The sequence below is a fragment of the Betta splendens genome, chromosome 21, assembly GCF_900634795.4.
Source record: "Betta splendens chromosome 21, fBetSpl5.4, whole genome shotgun sequence".
Lineage (NCBI taxonomy): Eukaryota > Metazoa > Chordata > Actinopteri > Anabantiformes > Osphronemidae > Betta > Betta splendens.
The window spans coordinates 16,272,397-16,300,287 of record NC_040899.1 but is presented as its reverse complement, the minus strand read 5'-3'; the positions used below and the strand labels follow the sequence as shown (position 1 = coordinate 16,300,287).

Below are 27,891 nucleotides of genomic sequence, written 5' to 3'. Positions count from 1 at the left end.
ACTCCCACCTACTGTATGGTCATAAAAAATGGTCATGACTGAAAGGACAAGATCCTTAATACAAGCCAAAAATGAGTTTCACAACAACCAACCAAGTGAACAACACTCTCCATGAAGTAGGAGCCTCAATATTCAAGTCTACCATAAACAGAAAACTGCATGAAAGTAAATACAGACAATACACTGCAAGATGCTGCACTCATAAACCTCAAGAATAGAAAGGCCAGATTGGACTGTGCTAGAAAACATCTAAAAAAGCCACCACAGTTCTGGAAAGCCATTCCTTGGACAGGACAGGTGAAACCAAAATCAACCTCTACCAGAATGATAGCAAGAAAAAAGTATAGAGAAGCTCATTATCCAAAGCATACCACATCATCAGTAAAACACTGTAGAGGCTGTGATGGCCTGGGCGTGTATGGCTGCCAGTGGCACTGGCACCACTGTTCCCGCTAAACTGCGCGCGTGCGCAATTGTGCATCTGCTGGTCTGCGCATACAGAAAATCTGACTGCGCGCACAAAAAAACAGACGTATTTACGTAACTAATCAACGTAAATGACACCCGCTTTTCTTTGGTCAAATCAGCGTCACTCCACGAACTCCGCTCCGGTATTTGTCACGTACTCCCAAACATGAGCAGTCAGTCAGGAAGTCGCCCGTTTCGGTCACCGGAGCTTTTGTTTTTGTTTTGTTCTGTAAGAAATATGAAATATTCGAGTCTTCAAAAGTTCCCTTCTACTGTAACCTAGAGTATTGTTGGACGCGTGTGCCTCCACGTGTGTGGCGTATAGCAAGTGAAGTAGTATCAGTAATAATGAAATTGCACGTAATAGCCTTCACTTAATATGAGGCAGAGGGAGAATCAGAGAGTTAAGGATCAGAGGAGGCAGCTACAGGTAAGATAATTGTTTGACCGAAACCCGAGTGTGACTGGATGATGGATACTCATATTTGAGTTAGGTTTGGAAGGTTGAGGTTTCACAGAAGGCTTACTAGTGTTAGTGTTCATTTTTGAAAGAGAATGTCTGAGGTTCAATCCCCCACCACACCACTGCAAGTGTAGTTCATATTGTTTTTTATTTGGTATTCTAACATAAATTTAAATGCTGTAATTTCACATTGATAAACTGTGCAACTTGGATGGATGCAATGCTGGCGTGACCACAGTGTACACGTCTGATGTCACTCACAGTGGTCCAAGGCATCGCTCAGGGGGTTTGTGTGTTTGCTCTAACACATGGAAAATTAAAAAAAAAAAAAAAGTGAACATTGACTGGGACACTAGTGTTTATTGATGACATGACACAGGACAGTAGCAGTCCAATGTAATCTGAGGTGTTCAGAGACATACTGTCTGCGCAGATCCAGGTACTGTAAATGCAGTCAAACTGATTGGGTGGCGTTTCATATTACAGATGGACAACGACCCAAAACATACTATACAGCCAAAGCAAAACAGGAGTTTATTAATGCAAAGAAGTGGAATATTCTTCAATGGCCAAGTCAGTCATCTTAACCCAAAATGAGCATGCATTTTACTTGCTGAATACTAAACTTCGGACAGAAAGGCCCTCAAACAAACAACAACAACTGAACGCTGCTGCAGTAAAGGCCTGGCATTCAGCAGGAGAAAACCCAGCATCTGGTGATGTCCATGAGTTCAAGACTTCAGGCTGTCAGTGCCAACAAAGGGTTTTCAACCAAATATAAGTAATGAACATTTCATTATCAGTTATTTCATTTGTCCAATTGCTTACATTTACTTATAATTACTTTATGGTCCTGACTGCAGGACGCTGATTCACAATAGGGTATGCCTTGAGCAAAGAAATGCTGTTTGTTTGGTTTGGTTTTGTTATTTTTGTGACTATTACAATAAGCAGAATAATGGTATATATTACTGAAAAGCCTGAAACATAACTTCTTCACAATTTTTTTTTGTTTGACAATATTATTATTTAAATAAATTAATATTGAAGTAGTTCTAGTTTTGTATATAATGTAAATGTATTAATTTGTCATATGCTGTGGTTGTTAAATTAATGCCTTTTCACATGAGTCCAGATATGACTGAAATATACCACTTCAGGATATGAACAGTAGCTTGTCAGGTTTTGTCAATAGCCACTTGGAAATACAAGAGAGAAACTCAAAGTTCACTGTGTGCTGGTTTACAGGCCAGATAAATGATCTCACTACAATAAATCATCTTTAAGAAAATGGTTTTCAGTTTCTATGACTATAGATGGCACATTATGATGTGCACTAACAGAGCTGTTGACTCACTTTTACAGTTTGTTGCATATTAGTGATAGATGATGAGGAAGAAGTAGGGAGAGGGTAGAAGGTAAGTACAGTAACTGCTCAGTGTTTTCCAGGGTGGAGGATGGTGACATAAGGTGAGACAAAAGGTGCTCTGGACCAGAATGTTATCAGTGCTAGTTGGAGGATTTGGAGCAGCATCTTATTCCATAGAAGAACAACTTAGATGCAGAATCAAATGGGACATGGAATTGTAAATGGGTAAACTGAGACGAAGCAGGTAAAACTGATTTACAGTAGCGTAATTATTAAGGCTGAGCAAAGTAGATGGACACAGGAAGTGAAGTAAACAAAATAGGTGTCTGGACAGGTAGTAAATTTACAGATCATGAGACATTACATTAATTACTTCTTTTAATGGAAGAAGTTATTGCAAACTTTAGAATGTTAAAACGTGTTTATTCCTCTGTAACTGAACTCCTTACTACTAAACATCTACTGTTGCTGTCACCTTTAATACTTTCCCCATCACTGTGGTAGGAGTGAGTTAAGTCGAATACATCTCCACCCATTTATTTGCTTATGTTCAGGGGGAAATAAGTGTGTTGGTGGAATCACATTTATTTTTAAAAGCTAGTCAGTGAACAGTTTGTTCCTGATGGTCATCCACTTCCAGAAACTAGTTTGAATACCACAGTTATGTGAAGTGGAGTCTGAGGCTTTCACGTCAAAATCAAATAAACACTAAGGCTGTGTGCTTGCAGTCTTATGGGGTTAAGGACCTTTCACATTTTCCACACTCTGTAGGATGGACCTATTCATATTACAACCCCAGCTAAAACACTGCATGCACAAATAGAAAATCTGGCCTGTGTGGCATATGTGTGCTAGTTGACATCTAATAAACAATAACAAGCAAATCATCATATGTCCACACAAATTAACCTGAACGCTGAACCGTCCAGTGGCGTCATCGCGATGCATTATTCTCTGTGTCAGCTCTGCCCCCACCATGCTGTTACCAGTTGCCCATTGCATCAAGGGCAACTGTACCATGGGTACTGTAAAAGCTGTGAGCGTTGCTTTGATCATTATAACAAAGTGTTAATGAGCTATCTTTGATGAAATAAGCAGTTTCATTACTATATTAGCTTGTGACAAACTAGCAGCTTATTAAATCATTCTCTATCTGAACATGAGCTGGAAACAGAATGAGCGCTACACCAGTGGTTGCCTAGCACCATCATAACATGTGGTGCTTTGCAGGAAATATTGGTGGTGTGAGTAATGACCTGCAGACAACAGAGCATGTTCTAAACATTTCCATATGGTAGATACAATGGTGAAGTTGGTTCTTTCTGCATCTCAGTGCTCTAGGTGAGAGTAAAGAGAGTTCTGCACAATAAGGGAGAATCCCTTCAGATCAATGTTAAAGCTCAGCGTGGGGGGGTGAAGATAAATTTAAATTGTGCTGACCTCACAAAACAAAGTCTGCTTTAACTCACTGACAAAATAGAGCAGATTTTTCCTTTACTTGGCCCAGCATCAACATGTTGTTGAGGGGTGTTTCCTGTGGATGTGTTGTCCCCTGAATACTGTGAATTATGAAACATTCCATTCTATTTAGAGATGCAATGTTACACTATGTTATATGGAGAACATGTCTTCCACTTCACTGCCTGCTAGAAAAGTGTTAGTGCAGTGCTAAACTAAAATGTTGAAACTCCATTCATTGTTTTTCCCTATGCTTATACTACTTAATGTATAGAATTACAGTCAGTGTTTTGTGTTCTGTTGGTATCACCTAGGTCGGATGTACATATACCCCCTAGTGTTTGTTGCACTTCTGCTAGTGTGTCTTCCTCTCTTCCTGGTTTATGTCTCTATCGTCGCTGGTTCGCCCCGAATGGAAGCTCTTTGGTAACTCTGATGAGCAGTCAGTTCTTACCTTTAGTTTTTAAGGATTTCTGTCTATGAGCAGTTCAAACTCTCTGGTGTGAATATTGTTAAAGAGTATTACAAGATTACAGCATTAGTATTATTAACCGATTGCCTTATTTCAGAAAGTACTTTAACCTTTCATTATGTCAAAATTATGGTTGTGGGTAATACATTCTCTCCACAACAGGAAACTTTGGAATATGTATTAGTTTTTCCACTAATGGATTAATAGTGATTATTGTCTTTATCATTATTGTAAGTTCATTTCATTAACGTCTATCATTCTTTACACATGTGTAAGTACAGTGTGTACTGTATGGCTAAATGGACAATGTAGTCATGTGAATGTTATTGAATTATGAATCCTCTGGATGTGTGAGTGAGTGAGTGAGTGAGTGAGTGAGTGAGTGAGTGAGTGAGTGAGTGAGTGAGTGAGTGAGTGAGTGAGTGAGTGTTCATGTTACTGATGAACCCACACTAGTCACATCCCTTTGTCTGTTCTCTGTCTGGTGTGTATAGAATTCTGCTGCCATACATGGAGCTGCTGAAGGGCAAAGAAGATAGACCCTGTTTCGTGTTGTGTTTGGGGGAATATTTCCTGTTAGTATCAACAGGACACAATGCAGTCAGATAAAAGTGTTGGTCCACTTCAGCACTAAAATATGCAGAACTGGAGCCATGCAGGGTCGAGAAGGTGCAAAAGGGAAGTCATGAGTACAACAACCTTCCTTTGTAGGATCTGAATGATTACATGCGCGGCATCATGTTGCTGTTTGCCTTCACACTAATTACATTATCAGCTGTTGCTCACATTTCAGACAGACTTTATTAGCTTTACATGGTGAGACATTTTACAAGATGGTGATTTTGATGATACAAAATATTTATCAGCTGTTAGCTAACAGTGAGCCAAAAAAAACAGCATTAAATGACTAGCCATTTAATGAATGGTGCCTTTGCCTTAACAATTTAATCATTTTATAAGTGGCTGCATGATGTTTTACTTATTGTCATTTTGGGCCACAGACAAATACAAAAGAATCTTACTTATTCTAGGAAAGAGTCCTTCAGCCTTGAAAGAGAGACCTAATTTCTGTGACATCATCCAATGCTCACATCCAGACCAAACAGGGCTATGTGTCTGCTTCTCATTACTTCTTTTCTGTCCCTCCTCTTTTTCCTTTTTTCCTGCTCTTCAGTGGGAGGAGGAACACAGAGGTGGCAGGACTCCAGGAGTTTGGAAGTTTGTCCCATCCCAGCCTTGAACTCAGCACCACACCTCCTCTGCTTTGAGCCTGGGAGGTTGTCTGTCTCTTTCTGTCAACCCGATCCCCCTTTACTCAGTATCCCTCTCTGTGCATCTCTTATCAGTGATTTTATCACTGCCTTGTTCAGCTACCTTCCTGCGGGAGGAGCTGGAAAAGCCAGCAAGTGGAATTTATTAGGAGGATAATGACCAAAGGTTCAGCTTGCAGTCATTTTACATAAGTGATATTATTTGTTCTTCACTAACAAATACAGTGGAGTACAGCTACTTCAGCTCAGGGTAAGTCCTACATCTGCTGTGCTTCTAAATGTTGTAGGAAGAAGTTGCTTTTATCTCTGTAGATTTGTTTCATTTCTCTATGTTTTAAATTTAACCATAATTTGACCATAATTGCATTACATGTGGGTTATAAATAGTGCATTGACTATAGTTTAGCTGCTCGTCATAAGATGTAAGCTTATGTTGGGTGTCCTAATCATAGGGTTTTACAGAGTTTTTGGCTTATAGGTCATCAATATCAGACAGCATGCGTTTAGCAGCAAAACTGAAACCTATACTTTAGTGGTAAGAGCAGTGCAAGGGCAAGAGGTGAGCGACAGTTAGGGTGAAGGAGGAGACCTCAGCAATGTAATGTGTCATGCATGTGAGTGGAGAGAGGTATGCATGCTGTCTTTCTTCATTCAACAAGCTTCTCTGTTTGACGTCGGTGGGTCCTATCAGGCTATCAGCAATGCTACGACAATACTGCTGTTTTAGTTATTTATTGTTAAACATGCAAATGCGTTGTCTCTAACTAAGATTTAAGAGCAGGACTGTGAACCTGTGAAGAGACGTTTTTTACTGTGGAAATACAGTTTTTGTGTGATGAACGCACAACGTTACAGCAGAGTATGAAAGGTCTGCTACAACAATCTGTTCTGTGTTAAGCCACAACAAACATTAACCACAATTCTACTCTGAAATTATATTTTGAAGATTTAATTAATATGGAGTTTCTTGGTAAAGATACTAAAGAAATATCCACACACACAACTCAAAGCTCTGAAGAGGAGTAGCTGGATGGAGAGATGTTTCCACTGCAGCAGTAGCCCCAAGCCACACCCTCTGAAATGAAGTGCAGGACTGGAAATGTGTGAAGAAAGTGTTTTCCACACTGCTTTGCCAGATGCACCAGGAGAACCAGCAGGGATTTGGTACTCGAGACAAAAGAATGAGACTGGTGGTGGTGGTTGTAGCTGCAGGGCTTAGTGGACCAGGTGTAACACATTACTCTCCCAGCTCTCCAACAAGAATGCCCTTGCACAGCCCTGTATGGTCATGTAAAACTGATGGGATTGGAGTTTATGCTCACAATTCAATCCTTTTGTGAGTCACAGCACAAACAAAATTACTCTGGAAATTTGTCATAAATAATTTTCATGAGCTACTGCTGAGTTTTGCGTTTCTATGTAATGCGTTGCTACAGTATGACGCACATAGACTTTTTCTCAGAGGGGAGAGGAAACTCGTGGGTGCTCTCCAGATTTCGTTTTATGTGTTCGAAGTATTTCAGCATAATTTACTAGCAGTTTAAGACAGTGCTGGAGCTCCCCTTAGATGAAATCTTCCAAACTTTTATTGGCAGATCAGCACCTTTAGGGTAAAGACCTTTTGGATATCGAATACAAATCAACATTATTATGTTTTATGGCTATTTCTCCTACGCCAAGCCTTTGTCTTTCTTTCTCTGATGCAGCACAGATGTCTGGATGGTTGAAACATTTATTAAAAATCATGTTTACACTCCGTACAGAAAACAATATAATAATAAAAAGACAAAAACTATTGCAAGGGATTTATTGAAAGACCATGTGTTATGCAGTAAGGTGAGTGGTCTTTTGGGCAACTTTGTAAAATAGATCTTACAAAGACACTAACTATTTTTACGTTTTCCTTTCTGGAGTTCACCTGTACGAGTTCTGGATTTGTGTGTGTGTGTGTGTGTGTGTGTGTGTGTGTGTGTGTGTGTGTGTGTGTGTGTGTGTGTGTGTGTGTGTGTGTGTGTGTGTGTGTGTGTGTGTGTGTGTGTGTGTGTGTGTGTGTGTGTGAGAACTCTTACATTGGCCATTATGCTTGAACATACATCTGCCAGGTGTCAGACGGACTAATAAGCACCATCTGTGTAGACCTGCCTGACTAGCCTGTCTTTCCCTCCCGCTTTAAACTTTTATCAGCGACCCCCTCTCATCTGCGCCACACATGGTACAACACACTCTTCTGCTTGAAGGGTGGACTGTGTTAGCAGGTCCACATGGCCCCATGATTGATTCATCCAGTTGGCGTCATGCTGCATATAAAAGGAGCATAAGCTTATGTCTGTCCACTGAGGGGCAGTGTAGTGTTGGTGAAGCTTCATATGTCACGATCTCACAAGATGTTTCTGCAAACAAGTCTTGAAATTGATTTGTGCATATGAACATTAGGATCAGATGGGATAAACTGTATAAATAGAAAGTATAAATGATGCACACTATGTCAGACTGTGTTAAAATGTCCAAATCAACCCCCCTCTCCACAATAAGATGTGTGGTTTGCACATTGAAGACTTTGACATCTTACATTTAGCAAAGCTGTCTGTCTTACTAGGCTGGATTTGAAACATTTATAATTAATGACACATCTGGGACAAAACAGCATCTGCAAGGGGAAGGCATCACATGGAACGACTTCTTATGTGGGAAGTGAATTCAAAATTATTTTCTACGACATTGTGGTTAAAGATGTAAAGTCTTTTGTGTTTGAATTGGCCAAATGTCTTGATATGCAGTAATTAAATGGCCTTTACAGTACATACAGTAAAGCCAGATTCACATTTTTGGTGAAGAAATGTTGGTTTCAATCAGGTGAGCAGAAACAAAGTGTACACAAAAATGTTTCCACAAAAAATGTTATACTTCATTTTAACATATTCATAGACATTATTCATTTGGGAGTAAGTCCAATATTCCCTGTAAGTGTTTCTTGTGTTAATCTCCAGCTGCTGAAGGCTTTTTGGCCCTCATGTTGTCAGTAGCTAGTGTTATTGGCATTGCTACACATGCTGTATTTACGGTTGTTTGAGAGCTTCTTTGATTAAACTAGGTACATTCTCAAAGCAGTGCTGATGAGAGAGGTGAAGCTTAAGCTAAACAGTAGACCTGTATGATGGCAAAGCAAATGATATGCTGACATGTGTTGCCACACCCTATGAGCAGATTTCGCCTGTCTTAGGCTATTTTACCGCCAATGTGCAATATTAATATCATTATGATTTGTCAATGTGGTGAATATGTATGTGAAGTCCAGCTGCAAAAATGATTCTGTGCTCTGATGGGCACAGAATGAATAGTTGAAACTGAATAGTTTACTCAGTGGAAGAAATAAACCAATCTCAATTTAAACACTGCACAGTTTAATTTTAAGGTAGTGAATGAATTACATGATACAAGGTGATGACGTAGTAAAGGCACACCTCTAAGCCTCAGTAGGGGAAATACAGGTTCCAGGATGAATACCGTCTTTTTTCTCTGCAACAAGCAATGAGGCTAAACCCTACTACCCAATAAATAAATGTATATATGCAGCCTGTTAAAGTCTACATAGGGGGTGTGTAGTATATTTTGCACATCGCTGAAATAGATCTAGAATAATTTTTACAGGCGATGAAAGATCCCTAATAATTCTTTTGTGTTTGTCAGCACCTTGACTTAATTGTCAGGTTTAAAAAGCTGTTTCAAAATTGACAGCAAATTGTCCTGTGACGCATGAAACGTACAATGCAATCAAAAGAATTTGAAATCTTGCAGGTTTACAAAAATCTTTTATTACATCACAGGAGAAGCAAAGGCACAGTCATCAGCCACCTCAACTTCTGAAATGACAGTGCTTCAAGAAAAAGACTCTATTGAGCCCATTATTTACAATCTGTCCACCAGCAAATAGCAGATGGTCAGGATTAATGGATCATACAGTGGAGGTGCATCCAACTATTAGACAGATATTTTACTCAGTTAGTAAGTTAGACCAAGACTAAAAGGCTGCAAAATACACTGGAAATGAATGTGCTAATGTTGCTTCAGCCTATTGTGCTTAACAGTAACAGTATTGTGCTACTATGTTTTCCTGAGTGGGGATGAGGGGGAAGCCACAATGTTGACACATTGGCCAGGCTTGGCAGACTCTGCAGCGAAGTAGCTTTTGAGTGACCTGAAATCACATGAGCATGAGATAAAAACACAAACATCTCAGAGCCTGGATTTCCTTGAAATAAGGCAACTGTGTGACTGGGGTAGTTCTCAATTATATTGTGAAATCTGTCCTCATCTTGACCCAAACTCCTTCAATCTGTTTGAAATGTGTTGTTCCTAAAAAACATCACATGAATTTAAGTGGGATCCCAAATGTGACATCTCATTATAAAGTGGTCATAGCAAATTTAAAAATGGTGAGTCCAACAAACTAAGCATCTGCGTGGTTGAATACAGCATAATGTTTATAACTGATATAACTGTTTTGATGTGGTGTGAGTGGCTTTGCTTTGAGTCTAGCTAATCCACAGGCTTGTTAATCAATGAATCTAATATAGTTCAATTTAATTAGCTTAGTTAACATTTGTTAAGATCTTAGACGTACTTGACGTAGATTTTTTTATAGCAGAGTGTTGTCAGTTGTTGCTCTTTCTATTTTCCTGAGATACATGTGAGAAGTCATAGGGTTTCTAACCAGTAAGGGGACCTACACACATTAGTACAGTATCTTGGACATATTTGAGAAAGATTTGATTTTAAATCTGATAAAGCTATTTATTTCACAAACAAACACTATATGCATGTGAACATATAAGATGTGACTTACAGGTTTCTATAGATTTAGGCTTTGATATAGAACACAGTGTGATACCTGTGTTTTTCACTAGGGGGCAAGGCAATATCACAGTTGTACAATGAGTAACCCTTACTCAATTTGTACTGTAAGAAATGCATTATGGGAAAGCTGCCTTCCTTCACTTTGATTGGTAAACAGCAAACATTGTTTTTCTCACAGCTGTGCTTAATTTAATTAGTCATAGGTTTGTGGCCACCTCAAAGTGTGGAGTTCCCTATGTAGAGTGATGATGTCTGTCAGATCACAGATGTTCATTTGAATGTCAATCGTTAGGAGAACCAGTGTTAGCTTTTGACCTGACTTTATAAAAAGGTTGTTTGAGTTTAGTTTAACTAAGACATTTTAAAACAGCTTTTAAAGGGGTAACATTAAGAAGTTATTTATGAACCATGTTTCTTTTAAGAACAAATCATTTCCAGTTGTTTTTATCATTGCCTCTCAGTGTGATACAGATACACTGACATATTGCTGTTCCCTCTATTACACTGATACTGCTGGGTGCTGGCCCTGTTGGGTGCAGACCTCATAATCAAAGGCTTTGTTTTGTTCAGACAGAGCCAACTTTGCGTACGTATTTCAGACATAGCGGCAATACTTTCAATTTCTTATAGTTTCTCACTCATTGCAAAAGACATGTCAAGATTCCTTTGCTTTGTTGAGAATTAAGTGGTAGGCTCTTTGCTAAAAAAACAAGCTTGCGCGAAAACATTTATTAAAAAAATGATACTGTAGAGATTTTGATACAGCTCTACTCACTTAATCTAGTACTTTTCTGTCAAACTCCAGGTTTTTACATGTGTCGCTGTTGTTTGATACTCATACTTTTTGTTTTTATCTGGTTTCTGTAGGTGACCGCATTGTTTCTCTGAAGATGAGGCAATATCGGTTGCTACCGCTATGTGCCCTCCTGGGTGTCCTGTTTGCAGGACTCCTTCCTAAACTTGATGCTCAGGAAGGTAAGTTCAACCGCTTTCATCACATATTTGTTTCTTACCTGTGATCTGGGTGCCTTATTTTCTTAGTCATAGTCAGTTTGATCTGAATTATTTGAGTCATGAGTAAAATTTATAGAACAATGTTGCTGAATTAGTCCTTTAAAAAAACTAAAAATTGTGTATCACTTGCAAATGAATCAGGATAGAAACATTGTAAAAAGTGAGTATGAAACCCAGTCAGATGCTTTTGATAAACAATGCAGAATGTTATCTACATAATACAGTTGTAATATACTTTGTGAGTTTGGTACCAAACACCAAACTAAAAGCATCTTTTCACTGGTCTTCACTTTTGTCTTCAGCCCGTGATATTTCTAAAGATTGTGCGCAAGGGTTTCCAGCTGATATGTACTTTCTAGTGGATTCATCCTGGAGTATGGGAGAAGAGAACTTTGACCATGTCAGGAGGTTTCTGTACAGCTTGATACAATCACTGCACCAGGTTGGCGGGGACAGGTTTAAATTTGCCCTTGTGCAGTATAATAACAGGCCTGAAACTGAGTTCCAGCTCAACACCTACCCAACAACACAGGGAGTCCTGGCACACATCAAAGCAATGCCCTATCGCGGTGGGGGTACCCGGACGGGCCTGGGCCTAGAATTCTTAACGCGCACTCACCTGACCACTGCTTCGGGCAGCCGTGCTGTTGAAGGGGTGGCTCAGGTGGTGGTAGTGCTAACAGATGGGCGCTCCCAGGATGACGCTTCTGAGCCAGCTCAGGTGCTGCAGATGGCGGGCGTGGAGGTGTTTGCAGTCGGAGTTCAGAATGCAGTGGACTTGGAACTCAGAGAGATGGCTAGCCGGCCCTATGAAAGTCATGTATTCAGTATAGACTCTTTCCTGACCTTGCGGGATATAATCCAAGATTTAGTAGTGGGGCTTTGCAGCACAGTGGGCCAGCCTGGGGGTGCTTCTGTGGCAAATGAGTCCCCTGTGACTGGAGGAGGGACAGGTAATGAAATGGGACCAGTGTCACTACCATACTAATGTGTCTACATGTGCAGGAGGAACCTGCTGCATATGTGGCCTTTACTTTTATTATTAACATAATCATGTATTTTTCACCCTTAATAACTTTTCACTATTCACCTGCAAATTAACATCGTGTATTGCCTTTCTACTTGTCCTATATGCTTTAAAAATCACAACGAACTGCATGAGCACCCCTAAATCAAAATATTGTTTAGAATAAAGGCACATGATGATGCAGTCATATCATGATAGTTATATAAGATGGATTAACCATTTGTCCGCTTTGGTTTTACAGATTCTAGTTATTTAATTTGCAATCACTGACACATTGCTTAGGTTTTAGCTGTAGTTATAAGGACACATACTGTACAGACAACAGAATTAAAGTTATTCGGTCACATCTTGGACTAGAAGACTCTGAAAGGTACATGGTCATGATCATGTTTCAAAGTCAATCAGTGAGGTTTTAACCAGACCTAACAACCCACCACTGCTTTTGTGTCTTTGCATATATACAGTATGTTTGTCTTTATTTATAGAATGTCCACTTGTTTGAAATATGTCCAATATTCTGTATTTGAAACAGTGATGAACCTGTTTCTCCTCATCCTTGACCTACTGAAGCAGTACTGAGAACGATTTTATGTGTAAATGTTTAAAACCTTCGTAAAAATGTTATTTAAAAAGATGGATTCCATTTAGAATTGCAAGTACTTTATTACCAGTATATTCAATGTAATTAAATGTAATGAAATACTTACAGTATGTTCTCAAGTACTGTAAATATGTAAGAATCAAGGATGAGTCAAAAGGGTCATGACTGGACACTTAATCTGAAGTCTGTAACAAGAGTCTGCATGGGAAGGCTGAATTCAGTGGAACCTATTCAATGGTCACACTTTAAAATTCCTAAATGGAAGAATTTTCCTTATAAAACATCATACATGCTTGGCATTGAAATGCTATGTCTAAACACTCATTACCAAATAACCCATGAATACCTAATAACTGAAACATATCAAAAGTACTTTATCATTATTGCAAATGTACATATCCGTCTAAGTTCTTAAGGAATCACATAATCCAAAATGTTTGCTGTTATTAGGGCTTTTTTGCTTCTATGTCAAAATTAAGATGTGAATCGTGATTACGACATGTCTGCTGCATTACACCCGTTCAATATTCCTCATGTGTTACTGTATCCAGTCTATATAACTATTTTCTGACAGCTCTGACATGTTTCATCTTATAACAATGGTGCAACACTACAATTAGTGAAAACATCAACAAATTACCATTTATAATTACAGGAAGTCCTTGGTTCAGCCTACATGCAGTATGCTGTGCTCTGCAGTGTTTTTGGTTTTGATTTTGAATGTTATCTGACGCTTGCAATGATTTGCAAGTTCTTAGGTCTTTGTCCCTGTCTCACTATGTTAACACTTTCACAAGTTCCATTTTGTTTTGTTTTCTCTCTCTCTCCTTAAAGAACAAGATTCAGCTGACCTAGTATTCTTAATTGATGGATCAGAGAACGTTGGAGCACCAAACTTCCCCGCTGTACTTGATTTGGTTTTGAGAATCATTGAACGCCTTGATGTGGGCAGGAACACTGTTCGGGTAGCCTTGGCCCTGTACAACACCGACCCCCAGATAAAGTTCTATCTAAATAGATATGACAGCAAATCAAGAGTCCTGGAAGCTGTGAAGGGCCTCACCTTCTCGGGGGGTGACGAATCTAACCTCGGCTCTGCCTTGGAGGAAGTGGCTGAAAGCCTTTTGAGTGAAACAGCTGGGGGCAGGGCAGAAGAAGGCGTTCCCCAGATATTGGTGGTAATCAGCGCGGGGCAGTCAACTGATGATACTGGTGCTGGTACCCGGGCCCTTAAAATGGCTGGAGTTGTCACATTAGGTGTGGCAATTGGTGACATCGCCACCACAGATCTGGAAGCGGTTGCTACAGACAAAAGTTTTGTCATATTAGCCCCTAATTTCAGAGCAGTGGCAAACATGGTTGACCAGCTGTTACATTACATTAATGGCGTGATCCAGCGCAACCTTTTATTTGAGAATGAGTTCACAGAAGGTATGTAACTCCTCTGTACATTTTGCTGGGCTTGTGGATGGGGAAGCTTAGGCTAAATTTAACATTTAACATATGTTATTATTGGGTTATTGAGGTCAAAGTTCCCACTTGTCACACTGTATTACTTTTGGTCAATACTCCAACATTTTACCATCCTGTGAATAAATCACAACTTTCTTACAATTACAAAAAGCAAAACACAACAAATATAAGCTACTGCTAAACATATTTTTAAGAGTATATATAAAGGAGGAGCTTGAGTGAACAAGCTTAAGGTGAACTACTTTTGGGTCCACATTCAAAATCTGTGGTTTGGAATTGCCAATAAATTTAAAAACAATTTACTGAAAAACTCCAATAAAAATATGAAGCATCAATATAAATATGACAGTTGCCCTCTGCCTTATATAATAATATTAATATTTATGTTTGAATTTAGTAATATATCTAGTCTCAAAGTAGCATTTATTTTTAATATTAATGTAATTTTTCGTTTCTCTGCAGTCTTGGAGGTGGGGAAACGAGACATCATTTTCCTAATCGACAGTACAATGGGTGCAACAGTCATCAGTTCTCTACGTGAATTCATCAAGCAGTTTGTTGAAACCAGGCCTATTGGCCCAGATAAGGTCCAAATTGGTGTGGCACAGTTTGGCAATACTCCTCGAGTTGTGATGGACCTAAATTCCCATGGATCCAGGGAAGAATTGGTTGCTGCCTTGCCTACTCTCAGACCAAGACCAGGATCGACAGTCAATATTGGAGCAGCCTTGGACTTTGTGAGGATGAATATGCTGCAGCCTGCAAAGGGCAGTCGTATTCAACAGCGGGTACCCCAGCTTTTGATGTTGTTCACCAGTAAATCTTCCAGTGACAGTGTTGAGGAACCTGCCAAGGCTCTGCATCGTATGGGGGTACTGACTCTGGCTGCAGGCTCCAGAGGGGTTGATGTGAACCAGATGAAGCAGATTGCCTTTGTTGAGCGTGTAGTTTTCATGACAAAGGATTTACGTGCACTAACTCGTAATCCAAGAGAAATTCTAGATGCACTCACCACTCTAGCTGGGGAAGTGACAGAAGTTCCCACTGAATCAGGTATTTTTTTGGACTCTGCTACGTTCAATACATGTAAAATGTTATTTCAGTGATTTAACTATTTCACTTAAGCTATTTGTTATTTAAGTTTATTTAACTAAATTGGCTTTAGTTAATAGAATCAAACAGATAATGGACATAGTAAAGTAACCTTTACAGATTTGGAAAGTTGTAGAAGTGGCAATATATAACATGATATGGTAACAAATTTAAGAAATTATATCTAAATTGTTAATAATTTGTTATTAATCAGCCTGTTCTTAAAGGGAAGATTATTACTCATAGTCAATTTTGTTTTTTTTGTACATTTTCAGAGGTAGAGATCACAACGGTACAGACTCAAAAAGTGGTCAGAGACATTGTATTTCTGGTGGATGGCTCCAACTACATTGGCAGGAGTAATTTCCCCTATATAAGAGATTTCATGATTAATGTGGTCAACCAGCTGGAGATCCGCCCTGACAGGGTCCAGATTGGTCTATTGCAGTTTGCTGAGACACCAAAAGTGGAATTCTATTTGAACAACTACAGCAACAGGCAAGATGTTGTGAATAAAATCTATCAACTCAGACTGACTGGAGGCTCAGTTCTGAATACAGGAGCTGCTATGAACTACGCCCTCTCCACAATGTTCCAACCATCAACAGGATCTCGCAGGCGGCAGGGAGTCCAGCAAGTTTTAGTTCTGATTACAGGTGGTCCATCCCAGGATGAAGTTAAAAGAGTAGCTGATCAATTAGCACTTGAAGGAGTTTTAACATTCACAGTCAGTTCTGGGCAAGCTGATGAAGAACTCCTTAAAACTGCAGCCTTTGTTCCAGATTTAGCTTACCATGAAACAAGTTTCTCTGATTTACCGGCCATGGCTGAAACAATCATGCCGAAATTAATAACAGTGGTTGGGGATACTGATGTAACAGCTGGTGGTAAGTTGATTTTTTTTAATCATGAAAAATTAATAACATAAAGATAGAGTTATAATGTAATAGAACTAACTTATATAATTTTTCGACAGTTCCAAAAATCGAAAGGGACGTTGCCTTCTTGATTGATGGAACAGACAACGTTAGGGAAGGTTTTGCCGCCATCAGAGATTTCATAATTAAAATAATTGAACCACTTAATATTGGGAATGACATGGTACAAATTTCAGTGGTCCAACACAGTGAGAGGCCAACTCCAAGTTTCTATCTGAACACTTATCAAACCAAAGATGAAGTCATAAGAGCTATCAACGCGATGACACCAGCTGGTGGACAAACTCTAAACACAGGAGCTGCTTTAACCTATATGAAGAACACCATCCTGTCCGGAAGGCATGGTAGTCGAGCTGCACAAAATGTCCCTCAGTTTCTAATAGTTTTGACTGCAAGTAGGTCCAGAGACAATGTAAGGGAACCTGCCGGTGCGCTGAAGACTGAGGGAGTCGTACCATTTGGTGTTGGTGTCAAGGATGCAGATCCAAAGCAGATTGAGGCCATTTCACATAATCCTTCCTTTGCCTTCAATGTAAAGGAATTCAGCGAGCTTAGCACCATACCACAAAGACTCAACAACTATGTAAGCCTTCCAAGTGAACATCTTACTGAAGTTCTGGAGAAAGGTAAGAAAAATGTTGATTATAATTGCAATGCTAATGTAGAAGGAGTGTTCATATTCTCTGTGCTTTGAATAACACAATGCTATTTGTTGTGTCTTAGTACAAAGTGATGCTCCAAAAAGAGATATTGTGTTTCTACTGGATGGTTCTGATAACACAATAAATGGATTCCCAGAGATAAAACTCTTTATGAAGAGCATAGTGGAGAGTCTCTTTGTCAGTGACATCAAAGACCGGGTGTCTGTAGTTCAGTTTGCAGATAACTCTGAGGTCAACTTTTATCTAAACTCTCACCAGACAAAAACAGACATCATGAATGCCATGGACAATATAAGGCACAAGGGTGGAAGTAGCATTAACATTGGGGGTGCACTCCAGTTTGTGAGGCACAGTGTCTTCACTTCCTCAACGGGCAGCAGAAGACTAGAAGGAGTTCCCCAGATTTTAATTCTACTAAGTAGCAAACCTTCCACTGATAATGTAAGAGGTCCAGCTTTTGCTCTTAAAGAACATGAAATTATATCAGTGGGAGTTGGAATTGGAGATGCTGAACTTTCAGAGCTGGAAATGGTTGCCTTCAATCCTGGTTTTACATACAAGGTCGCTGATTTCTCCAAGTTACCCTCAATTCAATCACAACTTGTTGCTTCACTGAACATACATAAGGCAGCAAAGGAAACAGTAACTGGAATCTCTGATTTAGTAGGTAAGAATTCAAAGTTAAACATGAATACATTGTTATAATACAGTATGTATCTTCTAAATTTCACATTTTTCTCTGTAGAATATTTAATCTAAAACTTTAGTAAAAGTTGGGATTGAATTCTGCTTTCCTACTGTAGCTTCCTTGTGCTTTTTCCCAGTTTCACTTTGCATTGTTACCTGTTTAATCAAGACATTGTTTAAACAATCTTTTTAATGAAAAGATTGCTCTTTAGCAGCTCTGATTTTAGCACTTTAGAGCTTTATTTTTTTAGGATGAGCTTTGTCCTCTTACTTTCTAATTTCCTCATGCCTATGATTATCCGTGGTCTTCAACCTGCAGTTCATATAATTTCTTTCCATCTATCCATGTATCCTCTTGCCGACACAGCTAGTAATAAAAGGGACATAGTGTTTCTTCTTGATGGATCAGATGACTCTAGAAGTGGGTTTCCAGCTATTCGAGAGTTCATGAGAAGAATGGCAGAAGAGTTGAACATTGAAGAAGACAAGGTTCGAATGGCTGTTGTACTGTATAGTGATGACATGGACGTTTACTTCAGTCTGAAAACTCACAAATCAAAAAAGGCGATAATCTATGCCGTGAGAAGTCTTCGCCACAAAGGAGGAAGATTTCGGAACACAGGAGCGGCTCTACGATTTGTGCGAGACCATGTTTTCACAGTTTCTTCTGGTAGTAGACTCCGAGAGGGAGTCCCCCAGGTTCTATTATTATTAACTGGAGGAAAATCCAGTGATGATGTTTCTGTACCTGCATTAGATTTAAAACAATCTGGCATTCTGTCTTTTGCCATTGGAATGAAAAATGCAAACCAGGAGGAGCTTCAAAACATTGCGTCATCCTCTACATTCCTTTTCAATCTGCCGGTCTTTGGTGAACTTTTATCCATTCAGCCAGAAGTAGCTGCAGTTATCCAGGCAGAAATACACATTGAACACCCCTCTATTGTAGGTAAGAAGTGACAATAATTCATAGTTGCATCTATCTTCCTGCTCATGTCTTGGTACATCTCATTTGCCATAGACTTAACTGCAGTGAAACTGAATAATCTTCTGAAGAATGTCAGTTTCATGTTCCTTAGCTGTCTTCACTGGCTAAATGTAACTTCCTAAATTTTTATAGCTCTCTTCTCCTTTTGTTCCTTGGAGAGCTACCCTTACTCTACCTTGAGCCAATGATAATCACATCATTGAGTGACATATAAGGTATACTTAGTTTGGCTTTCTACATGTTTCATTTCTGAAAGAAGAAAATGGTACTCATCCTGTTGTTCGCAAAGTTTACTATTCTTTTCTTTATCTGCGTTTTCTAACTACCGTTTTCTCACATTTAACATGATTTCTATTTTTGTAGTTGCTGTAAGAATATTTGCACCTCGTTGTATTACTTACATACTGTACTATATATCTGATTCCTAAAGTAATTAGTTTATTAATATTATTTTCCTTTTTTTTCTAGTTGAATTAGAGTCCCCTCAAAGAGATATAGTATTTCTGTTGGATGGGTCAGATGACACACGGAGTGGCTTTTCAGCAATGAAAGGTTTTGTCCAAAGAGTGGTACAAACACTGAATGTTGGTGAGAACAAAGACCGTGTTTCTGTGGTCCAATATAGCAGAATTCCACAGATGCATTTTAACTTGAGAACCTACACAGAGAAAGCCAACATTCTTAATGCACTCCAGGAGTTGAACCATCTAGGTGGCAGACCGCTCAACACTGGGGCAGCTCTAGACTTTGTGAGAAACAATGCTTTCACTGACTCCTCAGGAAGTCGCCGTGAAGATGGCATTCCTCAAATATTGATTTTGTTGAGTGGGGGAAGATCTCAAGACAATGTTGCAAGTGCTGCTGCAGCTCTAAAACAAGAGAAAGTTGTTCCATTCTGTGTGGGTACAAGGAATGCAGACATACTTCAGCTACAAATGATTGCATTTAACCCATCCTATGCTTTCAATGTGCCCCGGTTTGATGATTTTGGGAGTATCCATACACAACTTGTATCTTTTGTGAAAAGAGTGCCTCGACAGCAGCCAAGAATAAAATCACAGGAAGTATTGGGTAAGACATGATCTATCTGTCTGTCTCAGATAGCTGTAATTGTACATCTAACAAAGCATTATTTTTGTGTCTTTTAAAGGTTTAGCAGATCACTCTGATCAACATGATATTGTATTTCTACTGGATTCCTCAGATGATATGCAAAATGAATATCAGACAATACTTGGTTTTGTTGAGAGAATAATAGAGAAATTCAGTGTGGATGAAAACAAAAACCGTATTTCGGTGGTGCAGTACAGCGGGCAACCATATGTTGAATTTTTTCTGAACACACACAAGACACAGCAGAATGTTATGAGAAACGTGAGACGTCTGAGGCATAAAGGGGGCAGACCTCTGAATACTGGTGCAGCCCTCCAGTATGTCAAGGATAATGTTTTTGAATCCTCTTCTGGCAGTAGACATCTGCAAGGTGTGCATCAGTTTTTGCTTCTCCTGACTGGTGGACGGTCAAATGATGACGTCAAAAATGCTGTGAAATCTCTAAAAGGAATTGGTGTAACTTCAATTGTGGTGGGAACAAAGAATGCAGATATTCTTGAGATTCAGACAATTTCACAGGACACAGGTCGGGCTTTCCTCTCAACCGACTCCAGTGATTTGTCAAGCATTGAAAAAGAAATATATTCTGCCATTCAAAAGGGGGCAACCCCTACTTTAAACCCAACCTTAAATGGTAAGAAAGATTAATTATTTGTTCACTCCATTTGAATTACATGTCCAACCAGGTCATTTGAAATAGTACCATTAGTAGCCCAAAATTAAAACTCTCTTTCACAAATTTTATGTTTAAAAACATTTTTACATTTCTTGTGTTATTACAGATGTCTACAGAAGAGATGTAGTTTTTGTCCTTGATGCGTCTGATGATACATTGCCAAGTTTTCCAGCCATTAAAGACTTTGTGCAGAGAATAGTGGAAAACCTAAAAATTGGTGAAAACAGAGATCGTGTGGCAGTGGTTCAGTACAGCAACAAAGCAGAAACAAATTTTGACTTAAGTCGTCACTCAACAGACGTTGATGTTCTTGGTGCTGTAAGAGATCTACATCACAAAGGAGGTTATACTCGTAATATTGGAACAGCTCTTGAGTATGCAAGAGTCAATATATTTACTTCTGTGTCAGAAAGTAGACTCCTGGAGGGTGTCTCACAGATTCTCATATTACTGAGTGGTGGAAGATCTGGAGATGATATAAGAACCCCAGTGAGTATGCTGAAAGAAAATGGTGTCATATGCATTGCTATTGGAACAAAGGATGCTGACACTATAGAGCTCCAAACCATTTCTTATGAACCCAAATATGCAGTCTCAGTTACTGATTTTGAGAACCTTCTCACTGCTAAGGAGAATGTGTTGTCATTGTTAAGAGACTCTTCCTATCATGCAGATGAACTAGCTTCTTCAAAGGGTTCTGGTAAGATGTAACATACATTTTCACTAAAATATTATTTACTGTTAATTAGAGCTCAAGAGAAAAATGTTTAAAAATGTCAGAATCACAATACTTTTTGTTTCCTATTTTATTTTTGTTACAGATTCGAAGAAACATGATATTGTGTTTCTTATTGATGGATCATATGACTCACAAAAGGGCTTTGAAACAATACGAGGCTTTATAGAGAAGTTTGTCAGAAGCTTGAATTTAGGTGAGAACAGAGATCAAGTGGCTGTTGTTCAGTACAGCCGTGATACCAGAGTCAATTTCTACTTGAATTCCTATTCATCCAAGAATGATGTGCTCAATTCAATCAGAACAATGAGCCATAAGTCGGGACGACCCCTCAACATTGGCAGAGCACTGGCATTTGTCAGAGATAATGTCTTTGCTGGTTCAGTTGGAGGTAGAAGCATAGAATTGGTCCCTCAGTTTTTATATGTATTTAGTGGTGGCAGATCATGGGATGATGTCAGAGGACCAGCACAGTCACTCAAAGAAAATGGAATAAAAACAATTACTTTTGGAACAAAGAATTCTGATACCTTGGAAATGCAAACCATCTCTTACACCCCGGCACACTATTTCTTTGTCACGGAATTTGAAAATCTTCAGAATATGCAACCATCTGTGGAAGCCACAATGAGGGGCACTCAAGAAAACCCTGAGATTTCAACTGTTATTGGTAAGAAGTAAAACAATAATTTGCATTCAGTGGTTACATGATGCAATACATTCTATTAAAATGTTTAGCCATGCATGGCAGGACGTTTCAGAGCAAAAGAGTTTGTAAAATGGTTCGTGTATACATTGCAGAAACAGCTGCAGTAATAGCAGTATTCAGTACTCAGTATTAGAGATTAAAATTTTATGAATGAGTTTGTTAAGCAAATAGAAATTGGGCCTTAAATAAATAAAAAATATGTTTTGGTGCTGTACAGCACACAAGCTACTGCTGACTTTACCCTAAACACATATTCAATAAGAGATGATGGTGAATCAATTGTGCAATACAAAACTAAAAAGAGGCCCTCAATTTGAATACCAGAAAAAAACTTTGGCTATGTGTTGAACATCTAATATCATGATATTATCATGCCATGGATTCAGTTGTCAGAATGAAAACTGATTAAACGTAGTAGGAAAATACAAGACATTTTAGATGAAGCAGTTAGCCTGCAATGGCAGAGCAGTATTAAAGAGATATCTTGCCAAGCAGATATCTAACCTTCCTCATGTGAAAAAATAGTTGCTAATACTTTCAAACTAGTTTCTCAAAATGAGCTGTAAGATGCAGGGTGAAAGAGCTACTGTATATTGAGTAGTAATTTAATTTAGTTTATCTTTCCTTAATCTTGATTTAGCAGAAGCTGATAGAGAAATTAATACATTTGTATCATTGGATTGTGTTTAATGCCAGATCCACTAATAATAGAGATATTGAATATAATAGTAGATTTGCTTAAATTGAAACTGTGCTAAACTTTAGAATAAATAAAGAAAAAGAAACACTGGCATTCGTATATATGTGGCAAGCTTGAAACCAAAAGGGCACAAAATATTTGACAACAAATAGATATTAAATTCCAAAAGTGTGAATAGCTAATAAGCATAGTGAATGAGAAAAGCTTTTACATGCAAGTTCCAAGCGCACTTTTTGTACCTTTGTACAAAAACTCATTTGTTACCTTGTGGTCTGTTTTCAGTTGACACCACCAAAAAGGATATCGTGTTCCTTCTGGATGATTCTGACAGCACAAGGAGTGGCTTTCCTGCCATGCGTGATTTTGTTGAGAGAGTAGTGGACAGGCTAAATGTGGGAGAAAACAAAGACCGTGTCTGTGTGGTGCAATACAGCAGAAATGCACAGGTCCATTTCTATCTGAACACATTCAAAACTAAACAGGATGTTGTGGAATCGGTCAGAGGGCTAAGACACAGAGGCGGCAGGCCCCTCAACACTGGGGCAGCCCTCCAATTCGTGAGGGACAACGTCATCACAAACTCCACTGGCAGCAGGCGCCCGCAAGGGGTCCCACAGATTTTGCTTCTGCTAAATGGGGGAAAGTCTTTCGACGATGTAGATGCTCCAGCCTCTGCTCTCAAACAGCAGGGCGTCTTTGTGATTGGCATTGGAACAAGAAGCTCTGACAGCAGAGAGCTGCAGAGGATATCACATGACCCTAGTCATGCTCTATTGGTCTCTGAGTTTACTGACTTACCCACTTTACAAGAGCAGCTGTCCTCTGCAATGAGTTCAGTGCCCACGAGATCCACACCAACAATAATCGGTAAGAAACTGACCCATTTCCACATTTACACCATCAGGGTACAGCTCACAATTCAGGGGTTTGAGAGTCAATATTGTGAAGTATAGATCCGCCAACTGATGCTATTACACACCTTAGTGGTGCCAGTAGCCACACAGAGTAATTTCTTAGTGTCCGCTCTGATGATTGTGAATTTTACATGCTTGACACGCGAAGGTAAAATTGCATGAACTCTTTTGTTTCCCTCAGTGGACAGAAAGCCAGCAGGAAAGGATGTTGTGTTCTTGTTGGATGGATCTGATGGTACTAGAGCTGGATTCGCAGCAATGCGAGACTTTGTCCAAAGAGTGGTAGAGACACTCAGTGTGGATGACAACAAGGACCGTGTCTCAGTGGTTCAGTACAGCAGAGACCCAGCTGTCCAGTTTTATCTGAACACGTACGCCACAAAAAGTGAGATCCTTGACACTGTCAGAGGATTGAGGCACAAAGGTGGAAGACCTCTCAATACTGGAGCAGCTCTCCAATACTTGAGGGACAATGTCTTCACAGCCTCTGCAGGAAGCAGGCTTCTGGAAAGAGTTCCACAGGTGCTCATATTGCTAAGTGGCGGAAGGTCCTCTGACAGTGTGGAGGCCGCAGCCTCTGCTCTTAAGCAGCTGGGTATACAGACCTTTGCAATTGGAACCAGGGGTGCCGATCGCAGCGAACTGCAGAAGCTATCCCAACGTCCCACCGATGCCATATTAGTTTCTGAATTCACTGACCTGCCCAGCGTCCAAAAGCAACTTCAAACTTCTGTGGAGGCAGTGTCTGAAGAGGTTGCCCCTAAATTACCAACTGTACCTGGTACGTTTCCAGTGAAAGTCCCCTTAAGCGTAGCCTGAATTGCTGCACCTGCAACAAGGGAAAGGGATCCATTGCGATAGCTATGTAGCTCCATAGGTGCATATGGCAGCAAGCGTTGTCATTCTGTTTCAAATAAGCATAGTGATTGAGACAGGCTTCTCCAAGCACAGTCAGGCAAACAATGAGAAGTCCAGCAGTTGACTTTTTGTACAGCTCCTCACTTGTTACCTTGTGGTCTGTTTTCAGTTGACATTGCCAAAAAGGATATCGTGTTCCTTCTGGATGATTCTGACAGCACAAGGAGTGGCTTTCCTGCCATGCGTGATTTTGTTGAGGGGGTAGTGGACAGGCTAAATGTGGGAGAAAACAAAGACCGTGTCTCTGTGGTGCAATACAGCAGAGATGCAGAGGTCCATTTCTATCTGAACAGGTTCAAAACTAAACAGGATGTTGTGGATTCGGTAAGAGGGCTGAGACACAGAGGCGGCAGGCCCCTCAACACTGGGGCAGCCCTCCAATTTGTGAGGAACAACGTTATCACAAACTCCTCTGGCAGCAGGCGCCCGCAAGGGGTCCCACAGATTTTGCTTTTGCTAAATGGGGGAAAGTCTGTCGACGATGTAGATGCTCCAGCCTCTGCTCTCAAACAGCAGGGCGTCTTTGTGATTGGCATTGGAACAAGAAGCTCTGACAGCAGAGAGCTGCAGAGGATATCACATGACCCTAGTCATGCTCTATTAGTCTCTGAGTTTACTGACCTACCCACCATACAAGAGCAGCTGTCCTCTGCAATGAGCTCAGTGCCCACGAGATCCACACCAACAATAATCGGTAAGAAACTGACCCATTTCCACATTTACACCATCAGGGTACAGCCCACATTTCAGGGGTTTGAGAGTCAATATTGTGAAGTATAGATCCGCCAACTGATGCTATTACACACCTTAGTGGTGCCAGTAGCCACACAGAGTAATTTCTTAGTGTCCGCTCTGATGATTGTGAATTTTACATGCTTGACACACGAAGGTAAAATTGCATGAACTCTTTTGTTTCCCTCAGTGGACAGAAAGCCAGCAGGAAAGGATGTTGTGTTCTTGTTGGATGGATCTGATGGTACTAGAGCTGGATTCGCAGCAATGCGAGACTTTGTCCAAAGAGTGGTAGAGACACTCAGTGTGGATGACAACAAGGACCGTGTCTCAGTGGTTCAGTACAGCAGAGACCCAGCTGTCCAGTTTTATCTGAACACGTACGCCACAAAAAGTGAGATCCTTGACACTGTCAGAGGATTGAGGCACAAAGGTGGAAAACCTCTCAATACTGGAGCAGCTCTCCAATACTTGAGGGACAATGTCTTCACAGCCTCTGCAGGAAGCAGGCTTCTGGAAAGAGTTCCACAGGTGCTCATATTGCTAAGTGGCGGAAGGTCCTCTGACAGTGTGGAGGCCGCAGCCTCTGCTCTTAAGCAGCTGGGTATACAGACCTTTGCAATTGGAACCAGGGGTGCCGATCGCAGCGAACTGCAGAAGCTATCCCACCGTCCCACTGATGCCATATTAGTTTCTGAATTCACTGACCTGCCCAGCGTCCAAAAGCAACTTCAAACTTCTGTGGAGGCAGTGTCTGAAGAGGTTGCCCCTAAATTACCAACTGTACATGGTACGTTTCCAATGAAAGTCCCCTTAAGCGTAGCCTGAATTGCTGCACCTGCAACAAGGGAAAGGGATCCATTGCGATAGCTATGTAGCTCCATAGGTGCATATGGCAGCAAGCGTTGTCATTCTGTTTCAAATAAGCATAGTGATTGAGACAGGATTCTCCAAGCACAGTCAGGCAAACAATGAGCAGTCCAGCAGTTGACTTTTTGTACAGCTCCTCACTTGTTACCTTGTGGTCTGTTTTCAGTTGACACTGCCAAAAAGGATATCGTTTTCCTTCTGGATGATTCTGACAGCACAAGGAGTGGCTTTCCTGCCATGCGTGATTTTGTTGAGAGAGTAGTGGACAGGCTAAATGTGGGAGAAAACAAAGACCGTGTCTCTGTGGTGCAATACAGCAGAGATGCAGAGGTCCATTTCTATCTGAACACGTTCAAAACTAAACAGGATGTTGTGGATTCGGTAAGAGGGCTGAGACACAGAGGCGGCAGGCCCCTCAACACTGGGGCAGCCCTCCAATTCGTGAGGAACAACGTTATCACAAACTCCTCTGGCAGCAGGCGCCCGCAAGGGGTCCCACAGATTTTGCTTTTGCTAAATGGGGGAAAGTCTGTCGACGATGTAGATGCTCCAGCCTCTGCTCTCAAACAGCAGGGCGTCTTTGTGATTGGCATTGGAACAAGAAGCTCTGACAGCAGAGAGCTGCAGAGGATATCACATGACCCTAGTCATGCTCTATTAGTCTCTGAGTTTACTGACCTACCCACCATACAAGAGCAGCTGTCCTCTGCAATGAGCTCAGTGCCCACGAGATCCACACCAACAATAATCGGTAAGAAACTGACCCATTTCCACATTTACACCATCAGGGTACAGCCCACATTTCAGGGGTTTGAGAGTCAATATTGTGAAGTATAGATCCGACCAACTGATGCTATTACACACCTTAGTGGTGCCAGTAGCCACACAGAGTAATTTCTTAGTGTCCGCTCTGATGATTGTGAATTTGACATGCTTGACACACGAAGTTAAAATTGCATGAACTCTTTTGTTTCCCTCAGTGGACAGAAAGCCAGCAGGAAAGGATGTTGTGTTCTTGTTGGATGGATCTGATGGTACTAGAGCTGGATTCGCAGCAATGCGAGACTTTGTCCAAAGAGTGGTAGAGACACTCAGTGTGGATGACAACAAGGACCGTGTCTCAGTGGTTCAGTACAGCAGAGACCCAGCTGTCCAGTTTTATCTGAACACGTACGCCACAAAAAGTGAGATCCTTGACACTGTCAGAGGATTGAGGCACAAAGGTGGAAGACCTCTCAATACTGGAGCAGCTCTCCAATACTTGAGGGACAATGTCTTCACAGCCTCTGCAGGAAGCAGGCTTCTGGAAAGAGTTCCACAGGTACTCATATTGCTAAGTGGCGGAAGGTCCTCTGACAGTGTGGAGGCCGCAGCCTCTGCTCTTAAGCAGCTGGGTATACAGACCTTTGCAATTGGAACCAGGGGTGCCGATCGCAGCGAACTGCAGAAGCTATCCCACCGTCCCACTGATGCCATATTAGTTTCTGAATTCACTGACCTGCCCAGCGTCCAAAAGCAACTTCAAACTTCTGTGGAGGCAGTGTCTGAAGAGGTTGCCCCTGAATTACCAACTGTACCTGGTACGTTCCCAATGAAAGTCCCCTTAAGCGTAGCCTGAAATGCTGCACCTGCAACAAGGGAAAGGGATCCATTGCGATAGCTATGTAGCTCCATAGGTGCATATGG

The 27,891-nt window shown here is 40.5% G+C and overlaps 1 protein-coding gene across 6 annotated transcripts in view; it reads left to right on the top strand.

Moving 5' to 3' along the window:
* The first annotated feature begins 5,474 nt into the window (after positions 1–5,474).
* col6a3 (collagen, type VI, alpha 3) overlaps positions 5,475–27,891 on the top strand; it is a 49,124-nt gene continuing 26,707 nt past the window's right edge. Inside the window, exons 1-19 of one of the 6 annotated variants that reach the window (XM_055505192.1) lie at positions 5,475–5,751; positions 11,223–11,330; positions 11,672–12,322; positions 13,832–14,428; positions 14,933–15,523; positions 15,838–16,449; positions 16,539–17,126; positions 17,224–17,829; positions 18,217–18,798; positions 19,306–19,908; positions 19,988–20,584; positions 20,733–21,326; positions 21,448–22,032; positions 23,054–23,638; positions 23,867–24,466; positions 24,713–25,297; positions 25,526–26,125; positions 26,372–26,956; positions 27,186–27,785. In XM_055505192.1, coding sequence (XP_055361167.1) covers positions 11,246–11,330; positions 11,672–12,322; positions 13,832–14,428; positions 14,933–15,523; positions 15,838–16,449; positions 16,539–17,126; positions 17,224–17,829; positions 18,217–18,798; positions 19,306–19,908; positions 19,988–20,584; positions 20,733–21,326; positions 21,448–22,032; positions 23,054–23,638; positions 23,867–24,466; positions 24,713–25,297; positions 25,526–26,125; positions 26,372–26,956; positions 27,186–27,785 — 10,246 coding nt within the window. In that variant the 5' untranslated portion in view covers positions 5,475–5,751; positions 11,223–11,245. The remainder of the gene's footprint in view (positions 5,752–11,222; positions 11,331–11,671; positions 12,323–13,831; positions 14,429–14,932; positions 15,524–15,837; positions 16,450–16,538; positions 17,127–17,223; positions 17,830–18,216; positions 18,799–19,305; positions 19,909–19,987; positions 20,585–20,732; positions 21,327–21,447; positions 22,033–23,053; positions 23,639–23,866; positions 24,467–24,712; positions 25,298–25,525; positions 26,126–26,371; positions 26,957–27,185; positions 27,786–27,891) is intronic. The other 5 variants (XM_055505193.1, XM_041068804.2, XM_055505194.1 and 2 more) reach the window with 5 other exon arrangements.